The sequence below is a fragment of the Arachis stenosperma genome, chromosome 5 (assembly GCF_014773155.1).
Source record: "Arachis stenosperma cultivar V10309 chromosome 5, arast.V10309.gnm1.PFL2, whole genome shotgun sequence".
Taxonomy (NCBI): Eukaryota; Viridiplantae; Streptophyta; class Magnoliopsida; order Fabales; family Fabaceae; genus Arachis; species Arachis stenosperma.
Window position 1 is genome coordinate 10,119,132 of NC_080381.1, and position 21,932 is coordinate 10,141,063.

Genomic DNA, 21,932 nt, shown 5'->3' on the forward strand with positions numbered 1-21,932 from the left:
CTGAAACTGAAAGTTTCATTTCTCAAAATTTCCCTTCAACCCCATTCATTCAACTCGTATGTATATAACAAATCAAGAGCCGTTTTGACGAAATTCAAGCCATTACTTAATCTATACAAACACGTTTGTAAAAGAGTAATTTCTGTGAATAAGTTTTTAAATTGAATTTTGTTTACAATTTTACAAAAATTTAATAATTATATAATTTTTAAATCTACTTCCTTCACTTTTTTTTATTTATTTTATTTTACATTCTCATATATATACTCAATCTGATTTATTTTTAAATAAAGATAATTTTATTAATGAATATTATTATAACAATTATATTAAAATTAAAAAATAAAAAATTACATTATAATTTAATTATTTTTTATTTATATTTAATTTTTTAATTATTATTTTTAAATTTATTTTAATTAGTTTTATCAATTTAAAAAAAAAATTAGGACTCGCCATAAAATAAAGTAGGCTAACATTTTAAGTCTACTTTACTTTAATAGAACAGGATATCAAGAGATGATGCACATGCTTTGCCATCTTTATTAATACTTAAAATGAATAGATCGTCTAAGATGATTCAAATATAATATATTAGCTAGAGTAAAGTTTGTTACAAAATTATTTCTGAGATGCTAATTAATTTATAAAATGTACTTTATCGTGAATAAAGTTATTAGTGATCACCAAAATATTTTCATTAAGAAAAGATTGATTAACCACTACAGCGGAGGCGGAGCTTAGCGGCACTTTTTTCTCCTTTTAGCCTCGATTTTAAACCGCCGCAAAATATGTTATCGACGGCTACAGAGACCGTCCTAGTTATGAGCGCTGGGAGTGAGTTCAGCAGCAATTTTCAGCAACTGCTGGTATAACCGTCGCTAAATACTTATTTGGCAGCAGTTGTTTAAAAAATCGCCGCAAAACTTGTTTGCCACGATTGTTATCTTGTTCATCAGCAGTTCTAAAACCGCCGCGAATCAACTCAGTTTTTGTAAGTTCGAATTAATTTTGCTCTATTAAAATCTTCGCAGTATAGGACTGGTTGTATACATATTTACAGGCAGTTGCGAACCGCCACAATCTCTAATACGAGTGTCATATTTTTTAGACTTTTTGGCGATTTAAAACCGCCGCCAAGTTAAGAAAAAAAAAAGAAACGCAGAATTTGGATTTTTATTTATGAAATCACATAAAATTTTCTGAAATATTATCAAGTTTTGTTTTTTGGATTTCTAATTATTTTAGGAGTGATTATATTCATGGATAGAATATAAACTTGTAACAAAACCAGAAAAATATCCATAAATCAAAATATATTTATCAAAATATCAACAAAATAAAATCTCTTGCTATTTCTTCATGAGTTTGTTATTTCCTCTTTTTTCTTGGTCTCGACTTTGTCTTACTTTAAACACTTATTTTATGGTCATGAGAATTAAAAGTGATAAATTCAGGTTCACATTATTTCCAGCTAAACTCAAGCAGTTTGAACCAAAAATAGCAAAAAAAGCCCTTTTCATATTTCATTAGAAGCAAGTCATGGATAAAGAATATGTTGTCTTAACGAAAAATCATACTTGAGATATTGTTGAGTTGGTTGTAAACTAAAAATCCATTGGTAATAAGTGGGTGTTTCGTGTAAAATATCACTCGGATGGCTCTATAAATAAATACAAGACACAACTCATAGCTCAAGGTATTGATTTTAAAGAGACCTTTAACTCTATTATTTGTCCTACCACTATAAGGATTTTGCTCACTATTGCACTTACTCATGATTGGCCTATCAAATAGTTAGACGTTAATAATGCTTTTTTTAATGGAGAGCTTTGTGAAGTTTATATACAGTAGCCCTATGGTTATAAAGTCGGTAATTCTAAATTAGTGTGCAAGATGACCCACACTCTCTATAACTTAAAGCAAGCGCCATAGGTATGGTTTAAAAGGTTGACAAGTGAATTATAAAAGCTTGGTTTTACCGCAACAAAGTCCGATGTCTCTCTTTTTTACAGGACTACATCTTCAGGTACCAACTTCATTCTACTCTATGTGGATGATATTATTGTCACAGAGACATCAGTAACTACTATTTCTATTCTTATTCAGCATTTTAATGCTAGTTTTTCTCTTAAAGACATGGGTGATTTGCATTTTTTTTTGGGGTTGAAGTTAGACTGATTAGCAATGGCCTTTTACTTATCCAATCCAAATATATTTTGGATGTTCTAAAGAAAGTTAGTTTAAAAAATTGCAATCCACTTTTCACACTTATGACATCTAATTTGAAGTTAACATTCACTGATGGTAAACTCTTTGAGAACACAAGTCTCTATCGTTCTATTGTGGGAAGCCTCCAGTACTTTACTGTGACCAGACTTAAATTAGCTTATCTAGTTAATAAGATTTGTTAGTTCATGCAGCAGTCTCGAGTGCCACATTGAAAAGCTGTAAAGCGTATTATTCGGTATCTTTAAGGGTCAGTTACTTTGGGCTTGCATTTTCAACCAGCACCTTCTTTCAAGCTTGCCGGCTACACTAACTCAGATTGGGTCTCGGACATTGAAAATCGAAAATTCGTCTCTAATTTTTGTGTTTACTTCAGATCAAACTTATTTTCTTAGTCCTCTAGGAAGCAAATCTCAGTCTCTCATAGCAGTACAGAGGCTGAGTACAGAAAGGTATGCAACTTAGCCACTGAAATACTTGCTATTAAAAAGTTTTTGTTTGAGATTCACATTACACTGCCTGTTTCTATATGCTATACTGTGATAATCAATGAGCAATGCTCATGGCAGTCAATTTAGTATAACATTTACAGTCTAAATACTTTGAGTTTAATCTTTATTTTTTGAAAGATCATATTACAAAAAAAAGACTGCAAATCACTCACATCCCTAATGATGCTCAGATGGCAAAAATATTATGATCAAAGTTGTCTCTTTTACCAAATTTCTGGAGTTTCGTAACAAACTTAAGTTGTAAAATTTCAGCACTCTAAATTTGAGAGAAAAATAAAAAAAGTAAAATATAGATAACTTGTAATTAGCTACTAATAACATGTATAACTAGTAATCAATCATAGTTAATGAAAAATGTATATAAATACATTAAGTTCATAATTGTAATTAGTTAAACAACATAATACACAAACTCTTATATCCAGAACTTTCTCTTTACCTTTTTCTCTTTAATATTTTTTACCTATCAATATCAACTCTATGAAATTTTTAAAATTTTTTTACTGTAATACAATTTTGAGTAATCTCTTTTTCAGATAATAATAATAATAATAATAATAATAATAATAATAATAATAATAATATATTTGAGTAGTTAAAAAATATGATATATTATTGAAAAATAGTAACAAATATTTGATATAAGTTTAATAGACGAAAATACCACATTTAAAACGTTGTATACATTTTATGAATTATATAATTCGCATCTTCAATCTCCTAGATGTATCACTTTAATATAGAATTTCATGGATATAATGGATTATAAATTAACAGTTTAATTATTTTATTGATTTTTGTAATTTTATTGAACTTTTAATTAGATTTTTTTTATTGAATTTGTAATCATATCAGATTTTATAATTAAGTCTCTCTTTCGTATTAAAAATGTTAGAATTAATGGAATATTCTGTTAAACAAACAAATATATCTAACACTTAATTAAATATTTGATATAATTTAACAAAATATTTTGTTAATTTCAACGCTTTTATTACAATAGAAATTTAGTTACAAAATCTGATATAATATAAGAACCTAATTAAAATTTGGTGAAATTATAGAAATCGACCGAATAATTAAACCTAAACAAAAGATAATTGTACTACAAGACCAAATGAAAAGAAAAATCGAATTTGATTAAAAACAATCATTATGTATATAAAGGAATAAAAATATCGATTGTTTGATAAAAAAAATTAATAAAAAGCAAAGATATATTATTATGTGCAAAATAATTTAATAAAAAAAAAAGAAAAAGACAAAAGACTAGAAGAGGCACTCATGATGAGCTATAAGAACTTATGATGAGTTATAAATAAAACACTATATAATATTCTGGAGATATAGGAACATAGTTATTAAAATGATATGATATAAAATCATTAATTTTCTTATAAATCTCAATATAATTAATTATTAATTGGCAACAAATTTGATCATTAACTAGTATTTTTATCATAATAATATTATGGAAATATAATTTTTTAAAATTATGGTTTATTTTGTACTGATAGTATAAATTATACATGACAAAAAATTTTATAAAATCAAATTATTTTTACAAAAAAAATATTGTAGATTAACAAAAATTTCCGATTAAGAAGACTAAAATCTCTGTAGATAAAAAATCAAATAATAAATTTTTTATTTATTATTTTTATATGAAAAGTCTAATTTTTTATTAATAATTAAGTTTAACATTCGTTATCTAAAATTTGAAATAATATAACATGTATATTTTTACATTTAATTAGACATTAAATCTATTGCACAAATAGAGATATTTAATTTTTATACTTGTTATTTAAAAATAATATTTTTTTATCTATGTATATAAAAGTATAATTAGATATTAGTATAAAAAAATTATATTGATAGTTATAAAATTAACTAAAAAATTATTTTTTTAAACAATTGAATCTTGATTCTAACTTTTTAATTATAACATTAGTATTCTCTCCAAATTATATATAATAAATATTTTTAAAAAAATAAAATATAAATTAAAAAAAGAAGTGATGAAAATTTAAAATTAAAAAATATGTATATAATAATAATATTTTTTATTTGAATTTATTATTTTGTTAATTTTGTTTTCTGTATAACAGAAAGGTAGAAAAAATAGAGAATAAGAAAAAAAGAAAAAGAAGCATAAAGATGAAGAATGAGAATGAGAATTTATTAATTTTAGAAGAAAAAAATTTATTTTAATTGTAATAAAAAAAATTGGATGATATATTTACATTTGTCAAATTACTAATATAAAATAAATTATATATAAAGTGAAGATGATTGAGAGAAATAGAAAAATGAAAATAGGTAAATGAGAGAATTTAGGAAGGGAGTATTAATTTTGAAAGAAAATATTTTTTCTCAATTTTAATAAGAGAGTATCATGTAATACATTTGGTTATTAAATTAGATAGTAATATATGATACATAATATATGTATATTTTAATTTTATTTTAATATTTTAATTTTAATGAAATTAAAGAATATCATGTTGTACATTTTGATTATCAAATTCGTAATTAGTCATTGATAATGATATATAAAAGAGATAGAGTGGTTGAAAGAATGAGAGAGATAGAGAAAGGAAGAGGGAAGATGGGAGAACTTTTTAATTTTAGAAAGAAAGATTTGATTTCAATTGTAAGGAGAGAGTGATATGTAACATATTTTGGTTGTAAAATTAGTTGAGAGGAGGGAAGAATTTTTAAATTTTGAAAGGAAAGATAGATTTGATTTCAATTACAATGATGGAGTAATATGTGACATATTTTTGTTGTAAATTTAGGAAAGAAGGGGAGAATTCTTTAATTTTGGTGGAAAATATTTTGATTTCAATTGCAATAAAAAAGTGACATGTGACATATTTTGATTGTAAAGTTAGTAATATATACTAGTGTTTTTGCTCGTAATAACACTATGAGAATATAAATATTTTGAAATTATGTCAATTTTATCTTGACATCATAGATTATGGTAAAAAAATTTATAGAATCAAACTACTTTTACAAAAAATTTGTATGGGACAAAGGTCTCTGTCAGTTAAGAAGACCAAGGTCTTCGTAGACAAAAAATTAAATAATAAACTTTTTAGTTATTATTTTCATATGAAAAAATTTAATTTTTACTAATAATTAATTTTTAGATTCACTATCTAAAACTTAAAAAATTTTAATGTGTATTTTTTTACATCCTAATTAGATATTAAGTCTATTATACAAATAAAAATAACTAAATTTTATGCTTGTTATTTAAAAATAATATATTTTTTCTTTCTCTATATATATAGAGAGAGAGTTAGATATTAGTATTAAAAATTTTATATTGATAGTTATAAAATTAACTAAAAATTATTTTTTAAAAATAATTGAATTTTGATTCTAATTATTAATTACAATTTAGTATTTTCTCCAAATTATATGTAATAAATATTTGAAGGAATAGAAGTAAAAATATATTAGAAAGATAAGCGATAAAAATTTAAAATAAAATTAAAAAACTAAAAAATATGTATATAATGATAATAATAATAATAACAATAATATATTTTTTTGTGAATAATATTATTGAATTTTTTAATTATATTATTTTATTAATTTTATTTTTTATAGAATAGAAAGATATAGAGATAGAAAATGAGAGAAAAAAGAGAGAAGAAGATAAAGAAGAAAAAGGAGAGATGAAATTTGTTAATTTTAGAGAAAAATATTTTATTTTAATTGTAATAAAAAATATCTCATGATATATTTTAGTTTGTCAAATTAATAATATAAAATATAAATTATAAGTTATGTATAGAGTGAAAAGAGTAAAGAGAAATAGAAAAGAAAATAGATGTAGATAAGAAGATGGAAGAATAGAATTTATTAATTTTAAAAAAAATATTTTATCTTAATATTAATAAGAAAATGTTATGTAATACATTATATTTTGTTTGTTAAATTAATAATATAATATAATTATATTTTAATGTTAATGTTAATTTTAATTTTAATTTTAATTATAATTAGAGAATGTCATGTTGTATATTTTTATTATAAAATTTATAATTAGTTATTAATAATGATATATAAAAAATAAAGATAAAATGAGTAAAAGAATGAGAAAATAATAGAAAAATAATCAACTGAAGAGAAGAGGAGGAAAAAACTCTTAATTTAAAAAAAAATTAATTTTAATTATAATAAAAAAATATATAATATATTTTAATTATAAAATTAGTAATACATAATAAATAATAAATAAGATATATAATTCTTTTTACTTAACACCGAAAAGATGGACGTGTGAAGACTAACATCAAAACGTACTACAGCAATATATTTAGGTGTTTGTTACGGTATGATAATAAATTCATACGTACCGATACGTTTAAAATATGGACAAATAATAACAAGGTACATAAAATTTATTTTCCACATCAACATTTAATTTTTATTTTTTTAAATATATATTATATCACCATTTTTACTAATACACTCTTTTAATTAAATAAAAATAAAAAATATTTTTTATTTAATTTTATAAAAAGTCTTAAACATCTTTTTTTATATGATTAGACAAAAATATCTTTTTAAATTAACAAAATTTTAGAATTTAATTAATCCTAATTTTATAGTTTCAAATAATTTAAACAACAAAACAAGAATATATTAAAAAAACAAAAAATCAAAATTTTTTCATCTTCTCAAATTTCTCTAATTATTTGTGCCCCTTTAAGCAAAACATATAAAAAAAACAAAAAATTAATCGTTCTTCATCTTCTCCAATTACTCCTCTAAAGCAAAACACTGAAAATCCTAAACCAAAATCCTAGATTCTTCACCGCTGCCGTAATAGTTTCTTGGACAACAATAATAATAATAATGGTGAAAAGCCTGCTTCTTTTGCAAAGACTAACACAATCCGATGCCAACAACGGCGGCGGTTTCTCTGTGTCTCGTTACTGCGCCGTAACCATTTTTCCAAGGCTTGATTATTCCGCAGAGTCTCCGGTTCAAACCATAATCGCAAAAGACGTGCATGGACAGTGTTGGAAGTTCAGACACATTTATAGAGGCACGCCAAGGAGGCACCTTTTGACTACTGGTTGGAACAATTTCGTTAACCACAAGAAGCTTGTTGCCGGTGACTCTATTGTTTTCCTCCGAGCCCAAAATGGTGACCTTTGTGTTGGGATTAGGAGGGCCAAGAAGGGTGCTGGCTAATATTAATACAAAGAACCTAGGGTTTTGGTTTGAGATTTTTACTGTTTTATTTCAGAGGGTAATTGGAGAAGATGAAGAACGATTGATTTTTTGTTTCTTTGATATGTTTTGCTTAGAGGGGGCACGAATGATTAGAGAAATTGGAGAAGATGAAGAAATTTTGATTTTTTGTTTTTTAATATATTTTTGTTTTGTTGTTTAAATTATTTAAAAATTATAAAATTAGGATTAATTGAATTTTAAAATTTTGTTAATTTAAAAGGATATTTTTGTCTAATCAAATAAAAGAAAGATGTTTAAGACTTTTTATAAAATTAAATAAAAAATATTTTTTTATTTTTATTTAATTAAATGGGTGTATTAGTAAAAGTAATGATATAATATATATTTAAAAAAATAAAAATTAAATGTTGATGTGGAAAATAAATTTCACGTGGCTTGTTATTATTTATCCATATTTTAAATGTATCGGTATGTATAAATTTATCATCGTACCGTAGCAAACACCATATATTTAAGGTGCATGCTATAGTGCCTATATACAATTGCCTAACTTACTAAAAAGAGATAAAAGTAAATATTTAAATTAAAAAATATAAAAGTAAATAAATTTTTAATATTTAAAACTTATCATAAAAGACAAGTTCGGCAATTTCGACACCAAAATTATAGGCACAACAGAATTTGCCTATATTTAATACCAAAATATTATGCGTTTTAGATTTATATTTTTATACTATCATATATTTAAAAGAAATAAACTTTATCTATTATCTATTATATATTCTAATTTTACAATCAAAATGTGCCATACGTCACTTTTTATTGCAATTAGAATCAAATCTTTTTTTCTAAAATTAAGAAATTCTCCTCTCCTCCTTATTAATTTTACAATTAAAATGTGCCACATGTCACTCCCCCATTACAGTTGAAATCAAATATTTTCTTCCAAAATTAAAGAATTCTCCCCTCCTCCATCTTCTTTTCTCTATCTCTCTCATTCTTTCAACCACTCTATCTATTTTATATATCATTATTAATATTAATATCAATGACTAATTACTAATTTGACAATCAAAATGTACAACATGACATTCTTTAATTGCATTAAAATTAAAATTGAAATATCAAGTTTGAATTTGAAATATACTTATATTATGTATCATATATTACTATCTAATTTAATAATCAAATGTGTCACATGACACTCATTAAAATTGAGCAAAAATATTTTTTTCTAAAATTAATAAATTCCTTTCCTAAATTCTCTCATCTACCTCTCTCTATTTTTCTATTTATCTCTATCATTTTTACTCTATATATAATTTATATTTTATATTAATAATTTGACAAATTAAAATATGTCATCCAATATTTTTTTATTATAATTAAAATATTCTTTTTTAAAGTTAACAAACTCTCACTCTCATTTTTCATCTTTATCTTTTTCTCTTTTTTCTCTCATTTTCTATTTTTTTTTATTTTTTTATTCTACAAAAAATAAAATAATATAATTCAAATAAAAAATAAAATAAAAAGAGAAAAGAAATTCAATCTCTTAATGCAGATATACACACGTATACGTATTTTATGCTTATAATATTGTTAATAACAATAATAAAATTTCTTTTCAATTCTAATTAGTATTTTTTAAAAAATTAATTAATTAATTAAATCACTTAGTTAAAACGCTTTTAATTTATGATATAATTACAATAAATTAAGCACCTTATAGCATGAATTAGATTTTAATTGTTTTTGTGAGACACATTGGCAGTAGTGTACATTCGTAAATAATTGATTATTTTATTATATGAAAAATTTTAGGTTTGATTACATTTATAGGGTAATTTAAAGTTGTTTATGTTGGTTGTGGGAGGGCAATTTCTGTTGATTATAGCCTTTTCATTCTATTTACTAGTTACTAATTTATCTTGTTCATTCGTAAAAAATTAAGAGCAGTAGGAATAAAAGAAGGATAACCTGAAATGGCTATGCATGCAACCACCAACAAGGCAGAACCACCGAAATGAACACAGAAACCACACAACTAGTTGTATCCCCTCCTTCATTTTCCATAAAGCAAGATTGAGAACTTGTTGATATTCTTCAGCTGCTCTCAATGGCAAACAAGTCTCACATCGCCCGAGTTTTGAGAAACCAATAATTTATATATCAGAGGCAAATGCAAAGGCTTGTCCCTTCGGGGACATCCGATAAAATTGGAATGATACAGAGAAGATTAGCATGCCCTTGTTCTCATTGCGCAAAGTTTCCATGGCAGTATGTAACGACATCTGCTTTTATTTTTAATTTTTTACCTGGCTCTACACTTTATTGTCAATGGATGTGGCTCTACACTTATTGTCAATGGATGGCAGAATTATTGGACGACTCTGCTTTGGCGAAAAAATATAAAAGAAAAATTTTTGGGCCTGTCAGAACACCATGAGACCATCTTGACCATAAGGTCGTGGCAAGAACGATCCTCCACCGTTCAGCTGGCATGCATCTGAACTATTAATCACGCTCTGATTTCACAGTCATTGTTCATCCACCAGACTTTGGTTCCTGTCTTCTTAGAACTCAAGGATACAGATGTACGAACATATAGAACAGATCCTGTTCAAGTAAGGTCGTGGCCTATTAGTTGTGTGTTTAGCTATAAAACCTGCGTCTGTTTTGTGAATGCTGACGATGTAAGGCTAAGCTTACCCTTTTGAAATTCAGAAAATCTTAAAATTTAACCAAATTAGATACAGGCAAGGCAAGATTTTGTTTCTCCGTAATCTGCTGTTTGTTGCCTGATTAAAATGCAGGCCCAAATTAAAAATGTGTGTTGAACCCTGCTGATGCTTCTCTCTAACACTATGTCTGATATGTAAATGTGTTTAGTTCTCAAGTCTCATATGACTTGGGCACAGAGAAGTATGGTTAGGGAACAGCATTGGTAAGTTATGTTGCCTCTTTAGCTCTTCCAAAGTGCTTCTTGTTATTAAACCTGATCTGTCATTTGTCCATAGCTCAACTTGAGTAAAGGGATATATATCAATGCAAGTTTCAAATCATCAAATGGCTGAAAGCGACTTGGAATGAGCAAAACCTTGTGTGAAGAACAAGTCAAAAGAGTTTATGACACAGGATAAACAAGCATAAATTGTGGACAAGGAAATTGGCAGTTTACATTATGAGCAAGAAGATTAAACTGGCTAAATGCTATCGAGTTAAGCTTTAATTAGTTTTCAGTTTTAATTCTCATCCAGATCCACGACATTTTACTTATTCATACCCTGTGTGCATAGTTTGTTCATTGGAGCTTATCCCAGTTAAACAACGGGGACGGATTCGATACGCAGGGTAAGATAGCGCACTGAAACGCTATTTTATTGTTTGGCGCACCGGTCAGCCAGGTGAGACCAGAATTAAAATGCATGCTTTTGGTGGGTTTTTTTCGCAAATTTATATACACTATAGGGGTCACTTTTTAGTTTTTTAAAATGAATACACTTAATTTAATTGTTAGAATTAGTCAACTATTACTGCCGCCGTATTCCTTCGTTTCTCCTCCCCTTTCACTCCGTCGCAATCGCACCCTCTTCCTCCTCTTCCCCTCCGTCGCAACTACACCCTCTTCCTCCCCTTTACCTCCATCGCAATCGCACCCTCTTCCTCCCCTTCTCCTCCGTCGCAATCGCACCGTCCCTTCCTATCTCCACCACCGTGAACGACTGAAACCTCCCAACTCAGCTAACTTCTTCTTCCCCCCCGACAAATAGCCTCACATCTGACGACCACGGTACCTGATCTGCATTGTCGGTTGGCTTCGGCAGTAGATGGCTTCGCCGTCTCCATCAATGGAAAGAAGGTACCTGTTGTATTATCACCCTTCACTAGATTTACAAATATCCCCCTTTTTCTTCGTCATAGGTCTGCAATTGTCTTTGAAGTACATCCCCCAATTTTGCGTGTTTCGCTAAAATTACCGCATTGTTGCTGTTTGGCACAGGGTTGCCTAGGATGAAGATACCACTGGGGGCGTGCGCGTCGGCGATGAAGCAGAAATGTCCGACGGAGCAGACCACGGAGTTGGATCGATTGAGGGCGAACGCTCTGAAGGGATGGAGTCGGAGGAGAACGACTTTCAGGAAGACGATACAGAACACGACCGTCATGCAGAGGCCGATGTCGACAATGGGGATGCGGTCGAATTGGAAGACGGTTTGGATGGCGCCGGAGGAATGTCTGAGAATTATGCGGAAGACGAATTTTACGCCGTTGATTCCGGCGAGTCCATTGGTTGGATTGATTTTTTGAACTTGAGCGCGGAGGATGTTCTCCGGTTTAATTTCGCAGATGTTGACCTTGCATTTGAGTTCTATCAGCAATATGCAAAGCACCATGGATTCGGCGCGAGACGTTCCAGAAGCGAAAAACGCGGCGAAGTAAGGATACGGCAGGAGTTCGTGTGCCACCGACAAGGGTTCCGATCCCCGAAGTTCTACTCGATGCCTAACCGGCAAAAGAGGCCGAGGGCCGAGACACGGTGTGGATGCCCTGCGAGGATGTTACTCCGCATGGACGATGAATCAGGACGTTGGCACGTTGCGTTCTTTTCAGACGCGCATAACCACCACGTTCTTGAGTTGCGATTTTCTTCCATGCTCCCGGGCCATCGGAGGATGAGCGAAGCGGACATCCAGCAGATGAACGACATGCGCAAAGGGGGCATTGGCGTCTCCCGAATCCACGGTTTTATGGCGAGCCTGGCCGGCGGGTATCATAATGTCCCGTACACAACAAGGGACATGCACAATGTAAATGCGAAGCAACGAAGGGAGGGTGGCGTAGATGCGGAATCGTGCTTGAGGTATCTCCGAGAGTGCAAGGCAAATGATCCAGCACTGTACTACAAGAAAGTCGTTGACGGTGAGGGCGTGCTGCAACACTTGTTTTGGTGTGACGGCACCAGCCAAATTGATTACCAGGTGTTTGGAGACGTGGTTGCGTTTGATGCAACTTACAAGAAAAACGTTTACCTTTCACCTCTCGTAGTATTCTCCGGTGTGAATCACCACAACCAAACCGTTGTCTTTGCCGCTGCATTGGTGGCAGACGAGAAAGAAGAGACATATGTCTGGCTGCTTCAGCAGTTGCAAACTTCAATGAAAGGGAAGGCTCCCGTGTCCATAATAACCGACGGTGACAGGCAAATGAAGTCTGCGATCGAGCAAGTTTTTCCGGAGGCTCACCATCGACTCTGCGCTTGGCATCTACTCCGAAACGCCACGAGCAACATTGGAAAGCCCAAATTCACCAGGATGTTTAGGGATTGCATGCTCGGCGACTACGAGGTCCGAACATTTCAGAGAAAGTGGTTTGAGATGGTTGAGAAATTTGGAGTGGCCGATAAAAGATGGGTACAGGACATGTACGAGAGAAGGCACAGCTGGGCCACAGTACACATACGGGGAAAGTTCTTTGCCGGATTTCGAACAACATCAAGGTGCGAGGGCTTGCACGCTGTGATATCACGGTATGTTAAGTCTCGATACAGCTACACTGAGTTTTTACGTCATTTCCATCGATGCTTGATGTTCGTCCGCGCAAAGGAGGTGGAGGCTGATTTCGAGTGCGCAAAGGGTGACCCTGTTATGACCACCAACCTGAAACAGCTGGAGCGGAGTGCAGCCGACAACTACACTCGTGCGATATTCTATTTGTTTGTTCCCATTCTTGACAGGGCCTGTGCAATGAGGGTGGTTGACTCTGAAAACAACGTTTCCTATTTTATTCACACCGTCTCTCGATACGGCACTCCGGGGAAGGAGTGGCGTGTTGTTGCAACGTCTGATACGAGGGAGGTCCGATGCACGTGCATGAGAATGGAATGTTTCGGGGTCCCCTGCGAACATATAATTGCGGTGCTTGTTCTTAACAATGTTCATGGGATCCCGAGGTCTCTGATATTACCGAGATGGACCAAGGATGCAAAACTTGTGGCGGTGGAGTCGATGGGCGTGATTTGGGATTCTGTACAACTGACGCAACACTGGTGCCTGATGGATTGGTACCGGAAAGTGTGCAAGATTGCATGTCACAGCACCGAGAAGTTCCAGTTTGCAAGAGACATAGCTGTGCTGATGCTGAAGCACTTCGAGAACGAAGATGCAGGGAACAGCAGTTTTCAACACGAGGGGCCACCTACTGAGGGCGGGAGACCCCCGGCGCGAAATCCACCTAGGCGCAATACAAAGGGTAACGGTGGTCACGGTGGAAAGAAGACCCAGCGATGTCGTTTGTGCCGGGAGGTGGGACACAACAGGACGACGTGTCCGGAGCGTCGCACAATGGAACCATCCAGCTCAGTTGCAGAAGACATGGATTCGATGGACACTGACATGGTGGGTTGGTCGCTCTATAGACGATGTAGTTAAGTTTTCTGGTCTGTTAAATGGATCTAATCGTTTGTTTTTTACATTGGTGTTAGGTCTATGATAACCTATCCGGCGATCTGTATGCGACCGCGGAGATTCCTTCGTTCCAATGCTCCGATAGTGACACGCAGGCCGGTTTTGCTAACAGCGACTTCGCTGGGGCCAAGACGTCCGGGCCAGTCATGTCTCTCGCCGATTGAGCAAAGGGGGCCTACAGTCGTCACCACCGTGTGTTGCAACGGCAGGTTTGTCGAAGCCTTTGACGTTCTCCGGTAGGTTCTAGCCGCACGCCGAATGTTGTCTGCATGTCAAATAGGTACAGAACCGTCTACATGTCGTCCACGTTAAAACAAGTTGTTGGTATGTTGGCTTTCCTTGGTATGTAAGTGTTCTATAGATATCACCGTTTTTAACCGGGATTCAGGATGTGTAGGGTTTAAGTGGTGTCATGCGAATAGCTGCAAATCGACTGTCAAACCTGATGTATTATTATTCGGTCGTTAGGGGCATTTTTACAGCCATTCTATTTTCAGTGGATATTTTGTATGTATGGTAAGTAGATATTTTGTATGTAGTTGGTTGTAACGTTCAGTGGATATTCATATGCACGTATCAAAAAAAATCTCGTTGGAAAATGCATGTGGTTCAGTCTCATAAAAAATCTCGTTGGAAAATGCATGTGGTTCAATCGCGACCTTGAAGTTCTTTGTAAGGGATCGTTGCTTGTTGATGTAATTTAAAACACACGCTTAAAACACCTGAAGTGAGGAGTAAAATGCACTAAATGAAGCACGGCAACAACTTCGAATCAATAAACAACCACTACTGATTAGCATTTTGAGGTTATTAACACCTCAGTGTGAAGATTCAAAATTAAAAATGCAAAGATACAAAATGCAGGTGAAGTGAATCGGATTACATTCAAGGTTCACAGCTTAAAATAACATTCAAAGTTCAAAGGCACAAATTGACATACATTTCTAATATTGGCACATCAGTACATTTGCAATGCTACGTGGACGTTAACGACAGAAACGATAACCGTGTTTATCATCCAAAACATAAGCTAATGACGGGAAGGTAGAATTGTATTCCTGGGCCCTAATAATATATACATTCAAGATACAGATGTCTGGACATGCAGGTTGCACCACCGTACTTGACCGAGTGACTTGGATGGGGATGGGGACGGTGGCTTGGGGTTTAGGGGACCGGAGTTGTCAATATATATGCAGCCGGTATTCTTGCGGCGCAAGCCGTTCGAAGACACAAACATGGCCGTGTCTTAGTTGGCATGCAGTTGCTAAGGCAGACCAGCCAATTCCAAAGCATCCGTTCGTCTTCCCGACATAGTGCGTATACCGAACGGTCCACGCGCCCTTGTCGTTGGTAATCGTAATTGGGCTATCCTCGCATACTCCCGGCAGAGGGGGGACATTCGGCTGGAAGTGAAGACATCTCTTTGGTTAGATCAATAAAATAGTTGACTAGAACAATAGGATATGAAATAGTTGCCCTTAAAAACAATTGTCGGCACACTTACGAGAAAACGGTTTGCCAGGCGGTGCACGATTGGACTTACAAAGAACGGATTGGGCGATCTGAACCCATCGGCTATGTGCCTTGACCTGGGGGCCGACGGATCGGTTATACAAGTGGAGTCCGTCCCGGGGCCGGCATGGGCGAAGTAGTTGATTTCCATTGTTTGGCCGTTGAAGAACATGACGTACATTGTGTTCTGAACGGCGTGATAACGGAACAGCACAAGCCACTCATCCCTTAGGCCATAGCGTGCCCGGACACCGTCCCATCCTCCATGAAGCACGATCCTCCCGTTAGGTTGCATATTCCAGCCCACGCGATGACGATGTCCTGTAGGCGTGGTTAGGGTCAGTGGTCGCGGTAGGGACCGGCCATATTCCCGGGAGAACCATAGCGGGAGCTTCTGTAGTGGATGGTGGAAAAAAAAGGTTACAATGTGCCACAGATGGATGGATTGATGATTGCAGGTGTTAAAGGAATTGAAATTGGGTTCCATACCAGTGTATCAGGGGCGTTCACCGGGATTATCGTGAAGAACCGGACTGTATAGTTGCCATGTGCGGGTATTGCCGGAAGACTTCCGTTTCTCAAGTTTCTGGTGGAACGTAAACAGGATAAAACAAACGAGTTAGCTGATTGCATACCAATAACCCGCTAGAATGATATTGTTACCTTCCGTAGTTGATCTCGAAGTATGTTGTGTCGTGGATGGCCACATAGAAAAACTTGGGTTGGTGATACGATAGCAGCATTGAGTCACCGATTCGCAGGTGGTAGTGTTCGTAAAAGGCTCGCCAGCCGCCGGTGAATACGATTTGATGCGGATGCTCCTCCTCCACAACCCACAAGATGCTCCACGACTGACCGTTTGTGGTGATTACCTCGACGGGGTTCCTCATGTTATTCCGTACAACGTTGGAGAAGGGCACCGGCAATCTCTGCAGGAGCAAAAAATCGATAATGATGTGGGCTTGCATGCTGGCCTTGGGGTTATGTGAGTAGAACATAAAAAGTGAAAACTTACAATTTGATTCTCCATGTTGGGGATTATGAATCTGAAGAAGCGAAAATCAGCGAGCTGCGTCATGGTGATACCTCGTCTGCGATTTCTTTGACGGTTTTGGGTTCTTTACTGCCGGAAGCTGTTGAGTATCCAACAATGGCTTCCCTTCTTCGAAAAGTATGTGATTTTTATTTTTTGGGTAACGTACGAACCTACGCGCGTTAAACAGGCGAAACAACTCCCGCCGTTCAAAGTTATCTTTTTTAATAAGTAACACTTAAACCTGATTAGAGTGGACATTAATGGGGCATTAATATAGTTGCACTTACCAATGGCAACTACCGGATTTAAAAAAAAAAATTCGATTACCACCGCATGAGCATAGGATTTAAATTTAGGCCTATTCTAGTGTTATCATTCATTCCATTGCGTGGGTCAGTGAGTAATGAGTTCGTATTGTCAGCCTGGACTTGTTGATGGATGGATGGATTGATGTTTTCGAACGACGTAGATAATCACGTAATTTTTTACTTTTTGTACATTTACCATTTTTAATTTTTTTCCCTGAAAAAAACCTTTTTAAAATTGTTTGCACGTGCTGGAAGATAACATTTTCTTCCGTGTTGGTGATGGTCTGGAAAAACCGAGTCGAGTCAAAACCCAGATTCCGTACTCGTCCAACCACCCAACATCGAATAACGTAAAGGGACCCAAGATAAGTATAGAGTAAAAGTAGGGGCCCATAACCGTAATAAGAAGTATGGCCCATGATATAATCAGTCCACGAAAAAAACTGTAGTGCATGAGTTAACCAAAAAAAAAAAAAGACGTTGAATTCCGCCCCTTCAGACGTATGTTACTCGCGCTTTCCCTTCTTCGCGGCCGACTTAGCAAGCAATGCACCACTTTCCTCGTTGCATCTTCCCGTTAGCAGTGCAATTGCCATTTTTATCCTGATCTTCTCTTCGTCCAGCTACAATGGTCAATACCGCGTTTATTAGAGACACTTACTGCAATTGCATGCATTTTACCTGTTTGCATGCGTTAACTTACAATTGGCAACACCGCGTACGTGAACCTGCGTCCCATTGCCATCCACTGCATGACCCAAATGCCAGCGTCTGTACTGCTGCTGTTTTTGGGTACTCCGGGTGCGGACATGATTTCCATACTGGCAAACTCGGGAGCGGCCTTAGAGCGTAAGTTTTTATACCCGTCAGTTGCAACAATTCCATCCAGGGCAGTAAGCTGGCACATATTCAAAAACATAAAACAGATTAGCGTATTTGGATAGGACGATGATCTTACTTATGTTCGTCGCGTACCATGCATTGTATGACACGTCTCCTTCTTGCCTTTGATTCTTTAGTCGCATTCGTGTCAAATTGATAGACTTGCTTGTCCGACAGGTCAACCACGGCCAAGAACCAGTGCTTCTCATAGTCTTTTTCTAGTACTGGCATATAGACCTGCGATCGATAGAAAAAGCCGAAAACCAGAAGAGACTCAAAATTCAGTCTGACCATGACCAGAACATGCGTACAAGAATCTTATTGGTCGGTAGCTTACAATGCGCAGGTCTTCAGTCGGGTGCATGTGTTCTTTCCCGTATCGCTGTGCCAAAATTTCAGGGTGGACGCCATCCATTACATCGGACTGGTTACTCAGGGAGTATTCAGAGGTTGAAACAAGTGACCGGCATATGTCAACGGTACAAGGTTCGTGTTATAACAGCTACGGTTAAATCATAGTTATGCATTAAAATGAAGTAGGAAAGTTTGTTTTGGTCGTACCGCAAAATTCGGGTGCAAGCACCACACGGATCGACGGTGATCTCCATCGGTTTCTCCCTCCGATGCAACCATGATCGTGATCATCTCCATTATCTGCAAGTGAAATCCGACAAAAAAAAATTCAGACTTCAAATGGAAGTAATAAACCCGGGTCAGCGGAAGTAAATCCATTTATTCGAAGAGGGTCCGATCGATTGCTACGTGCCTTCTGGGTTGGTTGCCGCCCGTCTAACAGGCATCCCATGTCAGAACGAGTTGCATGTTGCGACCCGATGCGTACAACGATCTCCCTGCGGTCAATAAATGGAAGATGTTACACTCTGAGGGCAATTTTAACTGCCTTCCGGCACTAATGACGCCGCACGGCATATTCAGCCGTTGATGTTCGGATACAATACCCACGTTGGGTCAGAATCATGGTCGTAGACGTAGCTACAGATGTCCATCGCGTGCTGAGAGATGGGCCATGCGTTGGTGGTGTTTGTTCCATTCTTGGTCAGGTTTGAGGGGGGTCGTCGCGGAATATGCTTGTAGGTGTCGGCTGTCCGTCCGTGGCTGCTTTCAGGCTTCGATGAGCTCTCGTCGGATGACGTCATTGTGTTAAATGGAAAACTGCATTTTCTGTTTTGCGTTGGCTGCAGTCCATTGCGTTCTGTCGGGTTGGCTGCATTGTTGGTCCGTTCGGCGGATATAGTCCCTCGGTTACCCCCGTACACCTTTTCCTTGAATCGATTGAAGAAGTTTGTAGCCAAGCCACCCTTCGAGTTATTTTCGTCGACGAGCGTATTTGACCTGCACATCTTTGGGTACATGGCCCGTTTCGGATCGTCGTCTTCATCGTTAACAGACATTTCGACGTCTCCGCCGTCGCTTATTATCGACGATTGATGATGTCTCTTCTTCATCGTTCCTGGATACATCAACTGTCTACGGTTGGTAATGGAGGTGCGTGACATCGGGTTGTGCATGTGTACCCTTTCGGGCACAGGTTGTCTCTGCTTCTCGATCCGGTTTCCATCGGACGTTGCGTTGACTTGATCCGCATGTTCCTGTAGCCTGTGGGTCACAGGCTCTCTGAGACCGCCCACCAACAACCGAATCGTCACCAATTCCGCTTCGACCCTGTCCATTCGGCGTTGCGCGCTCTTCAATAGAAAATCGTAACATATCTGTCAGATGGTTGGATTTACCGATTCAGTTAGAGCAGACAGTGAGACAAGTGTTACCAACCTTTGTGTTCTCGAGCACCTCTCTCATTATTTCCAGCAACGCGTCGTTTGGAGTGGTGTCGGTGGGGCCCGGTGTTCTCTGCTCCCCCTAGCATTGGGTGCTTGTTAGTTCGTTCGGGTATACTACTAACTCAGAAGAATCGGTAGTAGAGTAATCATAACTACCAGAAATAAATAAATAAATAAACAAAAAACGATTGATGCACCGCAACCGTACCTGGGACGTCTCGCGGTTGACGTTGTTAGATGCAGCGGGTGTCCCATTCTCTGCCATTGTTGGTTGCAGTATCGGTCGTCGGCGTCCGATGAGTTGGTCCGTGTTGGTCGTGCGTGGATATGGTTGTGTTTTGAGTTGCTTTGATTTGTGAAGATATTTGACTAGGCTAGCTGTTGGCCGGTCATAAAGTTGGGTCTGCAAACACCTTTCTTGGAGTCTGAAGACGGTCAGGTCCATCCAGGCAGGATGCATCACATGCATTTAGAATTGCACCGGTTAGGCAACCACGGGTGCCGTCCAATATTCAAGGCCTTGCAATGTGCTTCCTAAGATAGCAAAAGGTGACCTGCCGTAGCATGAGGGGGCATGATGTCAGTTTTCCTATACACTTCTTTACTTTTGCTACAATGTAGCGCTCAGACGCGCAGTTGTGCATCGTGATGGGTATGTCAATCACGTCATATCAAAAAAACGTAAATGCCCCTTAAATACAGAAACATATAAAACAACTAATTAATCAATATCCCTTAACAACAAGGAATAACAAGAGATTATTTGACAGTAAGATAATTACATATGAATTAGTATCTTCGAAACTTTTCATGAGGAAAGATTATAACACGCAGAGAAAAACGGGTCACATATTTAATGTTGATGGTTTGGATCGTCGACTAACAACTACATGGTGTAACATGCGTCCGGCCCGCGGTTGGGGCCTATAATCGACCGTTCCGTGCCAAGTTGGCGTCACATGTGTCAGTCAACAAGAAGGTCGTTGGGATGCGAACACATGATGGCATTAGCAGAGAGGTGAATATGAAACCTCGTTGCGCACGGCTATTTCAAAAGCCAGTGTTTTACTCTCCTCGTGAACTACTGAACACATAATGCAGGGATCCTCTTCCATAAGCTCGTCCTCCGTCGATGCACCGACGCCTCGATGTCATTGTGGCGTGAGGTCGCCAATCAGAACCGCTTGGAAATGTGACTATCCGGGCAGAAGATTTTATGGATGTTCTGGGTATGGAACCAGCAGGAAATGCTCATTCTTTCAGTGGTACGATCCAGAGCCCCCGCCCCGTTACTCCGACGTCATTCGCAGGTTGCTAGAAACGAACGAGGGCATTAGAAGCGAGAACACGGAGTTGAAGAAGACAAGACAGGAACTCCTAGACGAGCTGCGTTCTTTGCAACATAGTTTGTCTGAAACAAGGGCATATCTGGAGGCCGCGATTTCATCATCTACGGCCATGGAAGACAACATGCTTGCGAGTGTCGCGACGACGAAGAGGCTAGGTGTTCTGATCACCGTGCTGATATCCGCGATCATTTTGTTGGTTTTTTTACCGGTGAAGATCGCTTCATGAGGATTTTTATTTGTAATTTATTTTTGATTCGGTATTCACGACTGGAAAACATGACTAGTTTAATGGATTTCATTAGCCCTAATTGTTGTGTGGATTTGATTGCACCCGTACTATATGTTCTCAATCCAATAAGATAAATTTCATTTCGCATATTCATTCTACCAAGTATAATAAAACATGATACACATCAATCCATTTGAAAAACATATTTTAAGCATGCCCGGAATACAAACAACGATACAACTGATCGAATCACAATATCGGCCGCTCTATTAGGGAACTAGACAACCCACTCCCACAGTTATAACGCGCTGAAGGTTCATGTCACTCGGCCACTCACCATTGAATGCGGTGACTCTGTGTCGGTTAAGTAAATTAATCTGAAC

At 35.8% G+C, this 21,932-nt stretch overlaps 3 protein-coding genes and 2 pseudogenes across 3 annotated transcripts; 3 read left to right on the forward strand and 2 right to left on the reverse strand.

Moving 5' to 3' along the window:
• The first annotated feature begins 10,158 nt into the window (after positions 1–10,158).
• Positions 10,159–10,214, forward strand: LOC130983464 (U6 spliceosomal RNA; annotated as a pseudogene).
• A 179-nt stretch (positions 10,215–10,393) lies between these two features.
• Positions 10,394–10,601, reverse strand: LOC130984544 (small nucleolar RNA U3; annotated as a pseudogene).
• Positions 10,602–12,022: 1,421 nt separating this feature from the next.
• LOC130980393 (protein FAR1-RELATED SEQUENCE 5-like) lies at positions 12,023–14,595 on the forward strand. The gene is made up of 2 exons (XM_057904080.1): positions 12,023–14,362; positions 14,449–14,595. The coding sequence occupies exons 1-2, from the start codon at positions 12,023–12,025 to the stop codon at positions 14,593–14,595; spliced, it is 2,487 nt and encodes an 828-aa protein (XP_057760063.1).
• Positions 14,596–15,615: 1,020 nt separating this feature from the next.
• On the reverse strand, positions 15,616–17,024 carry LOC130980394 (B3 domain-containing protein REM14-like). The gene is made up of 5 exons (XM_057904081.1): positions 16,962–17,024; positions 16,610–16,875; positions 16,436–16,532; positions 15,939–16,340; positions 15,616–15,837 (listed from the first exon to the last, which is right to left on the reverse strand). The coding sequence occupies exons 1-5, from the start codon at positions 17,022–17,024 to the stop codon at positions 15,616–15,618; spliced, it is 1,050 nt and encodes a 349-aa protein (XP_057760064.1).
• Positions 17,025–21,066: 4,042 nt separating this feature from the next.
• On the forward strand, positions 21,067–21,546 carry LOC130980395 (uncharacterized). Its single transcript, XM_057904082.1, has one exon. The coding sequence runs from the start codon at positions 21,067–21,069 to the stop codon at positions 21,544–21,546; it is 480 nt and encodes a 159-aa protein (XP_057760065.1).
• The last annotated feature ends 386 nt before the right edge of the window (positions 21,547–21,932 follow it).